The sequence below is a fragment of the Bolinopsis microptera genome, chromosome 12 (assembly GCF_026151205.1).
Source record: "Bolinopsis microptera isolate Bmic1 chromosome 12, MBARI_Bmic_1.0, whole genome shotgun sequence".
Lineage (NCBI taxonomy): Eukaryota > Metazoa > Ctenophora > Tentaculata > Lobata > Bolinopsidae > Bolinopsis > Bolinopsis microptera.
Window position 1 is genome coordinate 2,849,217 of NC_087083.1, and position 10,293 is coordinate 2,859,509.

Here is a 10,293-nt window from a genome sequence, read left to right on the forward strand (position 1 = left end):
CTTAATATTAATAACCATGTTAAAATCGAGTTAGAGATCTGAAATTTTTCAGAGCGTCTAGACGTTGACCAAATCGACTGCAAAAAAAGTTTCAGGTCTCAGGATCATCGGGAAATGGGTTTTCTAGAACCCCTGTTTTACGATAGATTGTCGTGATACATACATACATACATATAATCAGGGATAGACGCTTTGCCAGTCAAATGTAGCCTGTTTTTAATTGTCCATAGATTCAAAAGTATAAAAGATACAGCAATTTCCGACCACAGGTCTTGAAAATAATTGTTTACAATTTAGTTTACATTGTATAAACAAATTATTTGACGTCATGAACACCCCTTGATGACGTCATCAAGTTAACCGTTTTTAAAACTTGATTTTTGACAAAGTAATAACTTTTAAAAATGATTTTACACCATTAAAAAGTAATTGAATTCAAAATCTGAGGAATTTTTTAGGCAATTGTTCAAGCATTCTGAAAATCTACCGGAAAGTTTTTCTAGCTTGCTCCTTCATAAAGATATTCGTGATTGAAGTTTGTGCTTTTTTGCAGAATTATTTTATAAAAACGTCAATTTTGCGATTTAGTATTCTTTGGTGTTGGGCCATGCCTTGGGTTGTGGAGCTCAGTTCTGCTTCCTATAGGTATAAATTGTGCATTAGGCTAGTTTTAAAGTTGAAAATCGAAAAGTTGCACACGTGGGGACACGCCCAAACTGATAGAAAATTGCTAAAATCACTGAAAATTGCTGTTTTCGTCATTTTCTGTCAACTTTAGAGTGCCGTTGTGATTACAGTTCTTCTTGAAATACTTTGAAACTTTGCATGCTTATCAAGCTATATATAAAACAATTACACGCAAAAATTTACGGCGATTCAATATTGGATGCGCGGCACGCAACGTCCGCTCAAAGTTTGCACGTGCGAAAAGTGAGAATTTTGCTCATTCGTGATTTCCAACAAATTCTGCTTTTTAATGTCATTATATATGAATTTAATGCCAACTTGAATGAGTATAAAGTGGCATATTCAGTCAGTGATCGACCGATATGCTTACCTAAACACAAGGAAATGTTTTTAAAGGAAAAATTTCTAAATCGTGGAAACTTCCTCCTTATTCATATTAATGAAGATATCAGTTTATATTTCGACGTTATAAAGTACCCTGACATTATAATCAAAAAGAGATGATATTTTACCAAAACCCATAATCATGGGTAGAGTGGACCGCTGCCAGTGTCTCTCTTTCTCAAACAAAAGGAAATGATATTAATTTGATTGACCGTTCTCAAATGCAAAATGATACCGAGAATGAAATCGGTCCCTCGCTTTTCCCATTCATTTACAATTGTAATAGATTAAGAAGAACTACCCAAAGGCATCTGGGGTGGCAAAGAAACGTTATATAAATCTTTATTCCACTGGGAAGTTTTTAAAATAGGATAATGTTTTTGATAAAATTGTTTTTAAATATTGTATTTGATAAATAATTAATGTTGGTGGGGAAATATTTATTATATATTTTTTCACACAGTGCAATGATATTTTGTAGACATGTGTGATGATGTGATGTCATACATTTTACTTACTTACTTACTTACTTACTTAAATTTGTTACTAAGTAAATTACTGAATTTGCTGGCAATGTTTTTTGATTCATTTATTAATTAATTAATTGTTACAATTTAGTATTTGAATTGATTCATGGCTTTTAGGGAGGTATCGAATATAAATCCATGCCATTGTCCTTTATTATACTAATATTCACTCTTAAGACTTAATTACATTTTAGCATAACCACAATTGTGACTGAATTAGACAGAATGAAACTCAATAGAAGTACCATGATCCTTGGTGAAATCATTTCTCTTGTTCCGTATTGTAAACATCATGTTGAAAAGTATCACATGTGGATGCAAGACAAAGATCTACAGCTTCTTACTGCTTCTGAACCCCTATCACTGACCGAAGAATACCAAATGCAATTATCATGGCAAACGGATGAAGACAAGTTAACTTTTGTTGCCATCAGTGGTAGCTCAATTCCCCAGACTGTGGAAGAAGAAGTTTCCAGGATGATTGGTGACATCAATTTGTTTTTATATTCTCGCCAGACATTGCTGAAATCAATATGATGGTGGCTGAAAATAAATTTAGAAGAGGTGGGTATGGTACGGAAATACTTAACTTGATGATGAGCTATGCTGTAGATCAACTGAACATTACTAAATTTTCCTGCAAAAATAACTAATTCTAATCGACCAAGCATGAATTTTTTCCAAAAGAACACATTTAGCTTGGAATCTGTTTGCGAAGTTTTTCAAGAAACTAATTTCGAACTCCTGCCACTGAGGTAACATCATTCAAATATAGACAAATTGTATACCCATTTTATCAGCCAGAAATTTAAATCTTTTATTTAACCCATTTAACATGATATTATTTGTATTTAAAACCTCCCATATCTAAGTTACCTATCTAACAGACAGCAGTACGTTTTAGTTTTAGGTGAGGGATCTGATAAACTACCTGTTATTTGTGGAGTACCACAATTTAGTGTTTTAGGACCGCTACTGTTTATAATTTATATAAACTAGCAGGAACCCGTCTAACCCTAAAATGGTGTCAAGACTGAAGAGACTAAAACAATTATTACCTATTTAATTCGCGTTTTTGACACCACTTGGGGTACCAAATTTTATTATTATTATTATAACTTATCAGACCTAGGAAAATTTATACTTTTCGCTGATGACACCAATATATCGACAAATCGATAAGTCGACAAATCTGTCCAGAATCTCTACCAAAAAGCAAATACTATAATGAATTCTGTTTACAATTATATGAAATGTTGAACTTCAAGTTTTGTTTTACTTAATATTTTCATTATCAATTGCATGTTTAAATGATGCCCAATGCCCAATTAAACATACAAGTTAGGGAAATACATTATATGCTGTAATGGATGAGTCCAGATCATTGAATTATCATCAGAAAATACGATGTTTGTTATCTATTTATTTGTAGGCATTTTCAATCAAGCCATTTGTTTCAGGACTTTAGCAATGTTCAGCCATACAGCCAAGATGTAAAGGGTCTGAAAACTCAAAAGCTGTTTGCTGTTCTGATTCCATGTCCACGGATGGGTTATTCCGGCTTCTTGAATCAGAACACTGTGATGCTTACTACACAATTTACTACCTATTCCATTCCAAAAGCAATGAAGTCAGGGAATTCTTAGGAACAAAGCTATTTAATCTATCAGAAACTGAACTGGAGTTTTTCCTACCCCAACTGCTACATCTGTACATCAACTATTCTTTTGTTGCGGACCATATTCACTCCTACCTCCTTTGTCGCTGCTTGAATGATGATATTTTTGCTTTAAAAACGGTTTGGTGGTTGAAGTCATGCAGTCAAGACGAATGGATGAACCCTGATGCAAAGCGTAGAGGACTCAGATTATTGGACATTATTATATCAAACGACATGAAATCTAAAAAGGGGACTAGTCCTGGAAAGTCATCTTCACCAGGTATTTGAAGTAATAAATTAGAAGTTTTCAATGTTTGTGTTTCACCTATAGCTCAATATTCCTTTTGTAATAATAGCAGATTACTTAATCAAGGAATTGGTCAGGGGGAATTTGGTCAGGGGTTTGAAGTTTTGCTGTAAATCTAAAATATCTCTAACAGGACAATGCAACCTTTTTCAGGAGCATCACTGCTGAACCTATATGAAACAGAAACCCTAAAAAGAAGCAGTTCAACTCACTCCCTCTCCATATCACCAACTCAACCCCACGTGACAACCACGCCCAAGTTCGTGCGGACACATTCCAGATCCAGATCAGATGACAGTGGTCTGATAAACTTTATACCTATTTTGAGAAGTGCCAGCACCCAACACTTGTCCGATTTAGCATCAGGTGATTTGTCGTTTTACAATTTACATGTTGGTTGTTTTCCCTGGCTTAGAATCATAGACTTTAATTGCAGTTTCGAAATTTGTTTATCATCAATAAGATCAATTGATTAAATTCGATACATCTGATTAAATTAGATACATCTGATTCGATACATCTGATTAAATTAATTAATTAATTAAATTAAATGTGCAGGCGGAGCATTTGAACTGGACTGCTCAAACTGTCTAAACTCCTCCACCTTCTGGTCGTGTAGAAGTCACGTGCCTCGGTTGACAGTCCTACAGAACTTTGTCCAATCCTTCCTAAACATATGTGACAAACTCGGACCACTGGCAACCAAAGAGGACAAAATGAACAAGTTACACGCCGAACTGGGCATCATAAATCTCAACCTTCCAGCTAGAGTTAAAATCCCCACAATCGGTGCCAAACACTACGACATAGTTCGAATTCCACCAAACCAAGGAATCGTACTAAACTCAAAAGAAAGGATCCCATATATGGTAAACATAGAGTATGTAGAACGGCACAGCTCTGACTCCCCACTCCCGGCGCGGTGTACCAGAAACAACGACCCTGCCACGCCCCTAAAAACAGATAACGACCCATTTCAAACAATATCCGCTGCTTCAATCCGGAACAATCTCTCAACCCAATCAGAAAGTGAATGCCCCAAGTTTTCTTACGATAATAGTGATCCGTCAGCTAGCAGGTTAAAGGAACAATGGGAACTGACAGTTCAGCGAACAAAGCAGTTCTCCCCATACGGCCATCTACCTGGCTGGAATCTCCACTCGTGTATCGTTAAATGTGGGGATGATTTGCGGCAGGAAGTGGTGGCGTACCAGTTACTGAAACAGTTCCAGAAAGTATGGCTGGAGGAGAAACTAGAGCTGTGGCTGTACCCGTACTCGGTAGTGGTGGTCAGTGAGGATTGTGGGTTTATTGAACTCATACCAAACACTGTTTCCATTCATCAGGTTAAGAAACAGAGTAAGCTATCCCTCCTGGGTTATTTTATCCAGGAGTTTGGTTCAGTCACCTCCGAGTCCTTCCTTACTGCTCAGAAAAACTTTGTTCACAGCCTGGCTGCGTACTCTCTCTTTTGTTACTTCATCCAAGTGAAGGACAGGCACAACGGCAATATACTGATAGACAATCAAGGTCACATAATTCACATAGACTACGGGTTTATGTTGTCTCATTCTCCGGGCCGGAACATAGGGTTTGAGAACTCCCCTTTTAAGTTGACTGAGGAGCACGTCGAGGTGCTGGGCGGACAGGACAGTGATTTATTCAACTACTTCAAACAGCTGCTTCTCAAAGGATTCCTAGCTGCTCGGACACATTTCGAGCGCATCAAGTTGATTGTTGAGGTTATGCAGTTGGGGTCACAGTGGCCGTGTTTCAACCGCCGCGCTGCAACGGTACACGATCTGCAAAATAGGTTCTTTTTGAACCTGACGGAGGAACAGTTGTCTAAGCAGATTGATGGTATGATTTATCAAGCTCTGCGGTCGCTGACTACTAAGTTGTATGATAATTATCAGTATTTTACTGGTGGTATACTGTGAGGATTTAGCAGGATTTAGCAGGATTTAGCAGGAGAATGGTAGGAGTGTCACAGATAGGATCGGAGTGTCACAGAATCTTGAGAAATGTCGCAGAATGTTAAGAATTCTGCAGAGAGCTGATTTTGCAGAATTTCTATCGTCCGATTGTGTATTATAATAGTTGAAACCGTCTTTTGGTTACGCATTGTAAATGAAATAGACTAGTATTTTTTGGTTATTTTTGTACATGTTTATTTTATGTGGCTGCGCTACTTCAACTGTTTTAGAGCAGAGATGTTTATTGATTGGTAAAGTTGATAAGATGTTGCGTTTTCTACTTGATATATTATTTATAGCATTCTTGGCATAGTTCCATTGAGTGAATAGTTGAGACTACGCATAGAGAATTTACAAATAGTTGAGACTACGTAGAGAATTTACAAAGATTTTATTCAAGGCAGACAGTAATAGGAAAATGTTTAATGACTAGATTTATTTTCACTTTTAATCCCTTTCCATCTGTAAGTTACATTGTTTCACGAATTGACCATGTTGGTTAATGGTTAGGAATGCAAATGGTTTAGAATATGTCTGATATAGTTCCTATAGTCTAGTTAGTAGTTTTAGAAATTTAAAATAAGTTAAAAGTAAAATTGTTTGTTATTTTGTACTCGGTAAAACGTTTTTTGAACTAAAAATATTTATCTGATCCAATGGTCAGAGTTACAAGATATTTCTTCTAATTTTCATATTCTTTAGCGGAGTATGGATTACTTGTAACCGTTAGTAACCGTTAGTAACCGTTCAACTGTGATATTTGATTCGTTTATTGATTGAAAAAGTCGTTTGATTGGCGTTTCCCAACTAGTCAATTATGCTTATCTATACTTAAATTGAATATTCAGTCAAGTAAAAGTAGCCTTAGCCTCTTTATGAAATGTTGGCACGTGACTGAGAATGACCAATCACCGAATCTCTGTCTTACATAAAAACACCTATAACAGTCACATAAATTTAGGCTACTGCAACTGTAAATTATCCTACACTTTTATAGCAATTTGCTTTTACAAGAGTCAAAAGTTATGATTTATTGGTTAATTAATTAGCTAATTAGTTAATTAGTTAAAATTAAGTTAATTATCTAACAGTTTTATTTGGTAGAGTATGTCAGTGGAGATAATAGAAGCTCAGGAGCAGCTGCAGCGGGCTAGGGACAACTTGCGCCATGTTGAGGAGGGGATTAAGAAAACTGCTACATCTTCAAATCTTAGGTTGGTACTTTATACCTATGCTATGTAGAGGGGGTCCAAGGGGAACTTTGGGAAAGTCCCCCAAGATTTCTGAAGTTCCCCAAAAAAAATTTCCTCCAAACTCCCCAAAGTTCCCCAAAATTCCCCAAAATTATTCAAAATTTCTCTAATTATATACATTAATACCCATTAATGTTAAATTGTATGTTATTATAAGGTATTGAATCTTAACTTACTTGTTGATACTTGCAGCATGATAATTTTTTTGGCATGATAATTTTTTTGGGGAACTTTGGGAAAGTCCCCCAGGTTTCCTGAAGTTCCCCAAAAAAAAGTTCCCCAAAGTTCCCCTTGGACCCCCCCCCCCCTATGTACAATGTACATATTACATTGATATGGATGCCTGACTGTGACTGTCTGACCTTTTGTATTATCTTTCAAAACCCATTAGATAATATGAGATGTTTTGAGTTTTATCTCATTACTATCAGACACCAAACACCATTTGACTTTTGAGTTGATAACCTAATCACTAATTCGTATAAAATGTGTTGGAGTTTCTAGTATAAAAGATTTTAATTTCTTCAGATTTGGAGATAAGGATGCGGGCAGGGGTAGACCTGGCAGGGGCAGACCTGGACGCTTAATGGGTCGTCTTGGTGGCGTCCAGAGGTATTTACTGAGTTTTAATTTTAACATTTTAAACTTTAGTCTTAGGGTACGGTTTTACTTTTATCAAATAAATCAATAATCAGATTTCTTAAAATGTATACAACAGTTTCAATACCTTGCTCGATAATATCAATACTAAAATTAGTATTAATGCTTTTCAAACAAAGTTACACCGAATTCTTCATGTAGTACATCCTGGGTTTGGACAGGATATGCCCGTTTAAAATATTTCCATCACGTTACATTACATAATTCTCAATAAATGTAATAGATTTGTAGTTTTGTTATTAGTTTAAAATTAGTTAATTAGTTTAAAACTATGATAAACATGTGCAGGTTCCGGGCAGAGAACGATAACAGTGTGGACAGTGAGCCCCCTCTCAAGAAATCCCTATCCTCCGTGGCAAGGTATTAAAGTTTAAACCTAGTTTTATCTTATAACATTGGGTATTTTGTAAATTAAATAAATGTTTAATATTAATAACACTTGGTAAATTTGGTGGCTAGATCTAAGAAAATCATAGACGATCTAAATAATTAATTTTATAAAATTAATAACATATTTCTTTTGATAGCAGGTTGGGTCCCTTGAACATCGAGAACAAACCTGACAATGATAATGACGATGACGCTGTGAGTATTATTAGCTAATATATTTTATTTTGAAATATAAACACGATTATGAGCAAAAGCCGACTTTTTACTTTCAACATTATAATTGTTGCAAAATTTATTCATTTATTAAACAAAAATCGATAAATCTTTAGATAATTTTTTATGATTTTAATCGCTCAGTTTTAATCTTATTTTTAGCCGACTCTGAAATCGACTGTTACCTTGAGCCAGATACAAGATAGAGATTCTGCTAGTTCTATTGTAAATGATGCAAAAACTCTGAACAGGTACCTTTAAATCTCATTAAACTATATAAAAAATAAGTATAAAGAATAAGGAAAAGGAACGGGAATGAAGCCAATACCAGAAGTGAAACCCCACCAAAGAAGAATTACACTTTACAATTACACTTTACTTTTAATTTACATTTATTAAAATAATTAATTTTTAAAGTGTTTACTTTGTGATATAACATCGATAATTAATGGTGTTAAAATAGTTGCCATGAAAGAAGCTTGTTCTTATAATCGTGAGCCTTCAATTTATCCAGTTCTTGCGTCCACCCCAAAACCTAGACAAAATTTAAATCGGCATAGATGTAAATTGTACTTAACTAATTATACCATTACATTGTTTTATTGTGTAATTAAAGTTTTATTTCATCATGTAATTTAAATTATATTGTCCAGGTCAAAGCGTTTGTTTGGTAGCCTTTTGATGGGTACCTTGCGTCAGTTCAAACAAGAAAAAGAGAAAACCAAATCATCGGTTTGTTTTAAAAATCAATTAGTTTCTGTTACGATGGAATCCTGTTAAAATTCTCGATTTACAAAAATGTTGAATTGAACAGATATTTATTCCGACATATCCAAATCCTTCAAAAGTGTCTAAATAAAAGCATTAATTATTGATGTTGTGTGTCTCAAATGTCTTTCCCTCAAATATTTCAAAAAATGTTGCTATTTAGGTCATAATCAATAATGTCATGTTACTTAATTGAAAACAATGGATATAAAATCAATTCCAATAAAACGATCCCTCCTCAACCCTGCTCGATCCCATTACTAGGAGTCAAAGCAAGCAAAAATGTGGGACAAGATAAATCAGAAGGAAGCGGAGCAGGTAGCCTTGACAGCTGCAGATAGGAGACGGTTGGAGACGGCCAAGGACGAGGTTAACCAAGAGATTCGGCTTCTGGAGGAGAAGATGGAACTTGCAGAGATGGTGAGTTGATCTGTTGGTTGGGATAGGAAGTTGGAGTAATCCTTGTTCTTTGATACCTTGTTAAGTACTTTGGGGTAGAGGGGTTCTCACCCAACAGCCTTACCGAGATAATCCATACCCTTTCTCTGTTATATAGTGAATAACCGAGTAGACCGTTCAAAATAAAAGTAGACGTTTTTTCTATGTCAATCGAAATCGGATGTAATCATTGTAATATTACGACTCTTTTGTTAACGCCGGCGCAGATTTCCTTCCAGGCCCATATTTAACATGTATCTTGGTGCCGCTTGAGAGTTGCTGACTATTCTGGTCAAATTCTTATCACTTTTCCTTCCTGGGCGGATAAAGATCATATTAATACTTTGATTGATTGTATTAAACATTAAGTAAATTTCAGCCGTCAGTTCACTCATAAATTTGCAATTAATTTGTATTAAATTAAGGTTATTTAATTTTAATTCGATAGTTATTTTCCAAAGATTCAAATGAACCAAAACCTCATTAACCTGATACCAATTGCAACATCAACCTCGTCTTTTCTCTTAAAAAGTTTCTGAAACTCCGTACAGTCATACTATAAATGAAAAAGTTTGACATAACGTTCACACTCAGCATGGTACAAGCACATCTGTAAAACACCAGCTGGAACATACTCCATTTAACAGGGTCTTTCTCCAGAAAAGGTTCTACCAAACCGTAGATATTATAAGGCAGAATTGCGAAACTGTAGATAGTTGCTACTAGCACCAGCGTTAAGGATCCCTGCCATCTTAACGTAGTGTGGGTTATCTTCATTGCTTTTCTGAATAACAGGACTGTGGACACAATGATAGCGATACTTGGCACAGAGCCCATTAGGACAAAACTGGCAGGTTTAAGCCATTTCCAGGTTCCCGCGAAAAACCCATAAGAGCAGTTATATTTACGGAGGTCAAAAACCACATCGGTTGAACTCACAAGATACTGTGTTATGGGTAGTCCCAGGCAGAACAGCCAGATACCTCCGCATACCTTGTGGGTTTGGGTACACGTCCATGTTCGGCCTTTA

The 10,293-nt window shown here is 35.6% G+C and overlaps 2 protein-coding genes across 2 annotated transcripts; both read left to right on the plus strand.

Moving 5' to 3' along the window:
- Positions 1–3,043: 3,043 nt before the first annotated feature.
- LOC134823985 (phosphatidylinositol 4-kinase beta-like) lies at positions 3,044–6,346 on the plus strand. Its single transcript, XM_063835587.1, has 3 exons — positions 3,044–3,538; positions 3,719–3,931; positions 4,124–6,346. Exons 1-3 carry the CDS (start codon positions 3,136–3,138, stop codon positions 5,503–5,505), a joined length of 1,998 nt encoding a protein of 665 aa, XP_063691657.1. The 5' UTR covers positions 3,044–3,135; the 3' UTR covers positions 5,506–6,346.
- Positions 6,347–6,648: 302 nt separating this feature from the next.
- LOC134824507 (pinin-like) lies at positions 6,649–9,254 on the plus strand. Its single transcript, XM_063836414.1, has 7 exons — positions 6,649–6,755; positions 7,323–7,406; positions 7,743–7,814; positions 7,982–8,039; positions 8,220–8,308; positions 8,711–8,789; positions 9,090–9,254. The coding sequence occupies exons 1-7, from the start codon at positions 6,649–6,651 to the stop codon at positions 9,252–9,254; spliced, it is 654 nt and encodes a 217-aa protein (XP_063692484.1).
- The last annotated feature ends 1,039 nt before the right edge of the window (positions 9,255–10,293 follow it).

Bases quoted from the DNA above. Each gene is read 5' to 3' on its own strand.
- LOC134823985 (XM_063835587.1), top strand. From the start codon at position 3,136: ATGTCCACGGATGGGTTATTCCGGCTTCTTGAATCAGAACACTGTGAT. The intron at 3,539-3,718 runs GTATTTGAAGTA...AACCTTTTTCAG, and splicing joins TGGAAAGTCATCTTCACCAG to GAGCATCACTGCTGAACCTA. The intron at 3,932-4,123 runs GTGATTTGTCGT...TTAAATGTGCAG, and splicing joins CTTGTCCGATTTAGCATCAG to GCGGAGCATTTGAACTGGAC.
- LOC134824507 (XM_063836414.1), top strand. From the start codon at position 6,649: ATGTCAGTGGAGATAATAGAAGCTCAGGAGCAGCTGCAGCGGGCTAGG. The intron at 7,815-7,981 runs GTATTAAAGTTT...TTCTTTTGATAG, and splicing joins TCCCTATCCTCCGTGGCAAG to CAGGTTGGGTCCCTTGAACA. The intron at 8,309-8,710 runs GTACCTTTAAAT...TATATTGTCCAG, and splicing joins GATGCAAAAACTCTGAACAG to GTCAAAGCGTTTGTTTGGTA.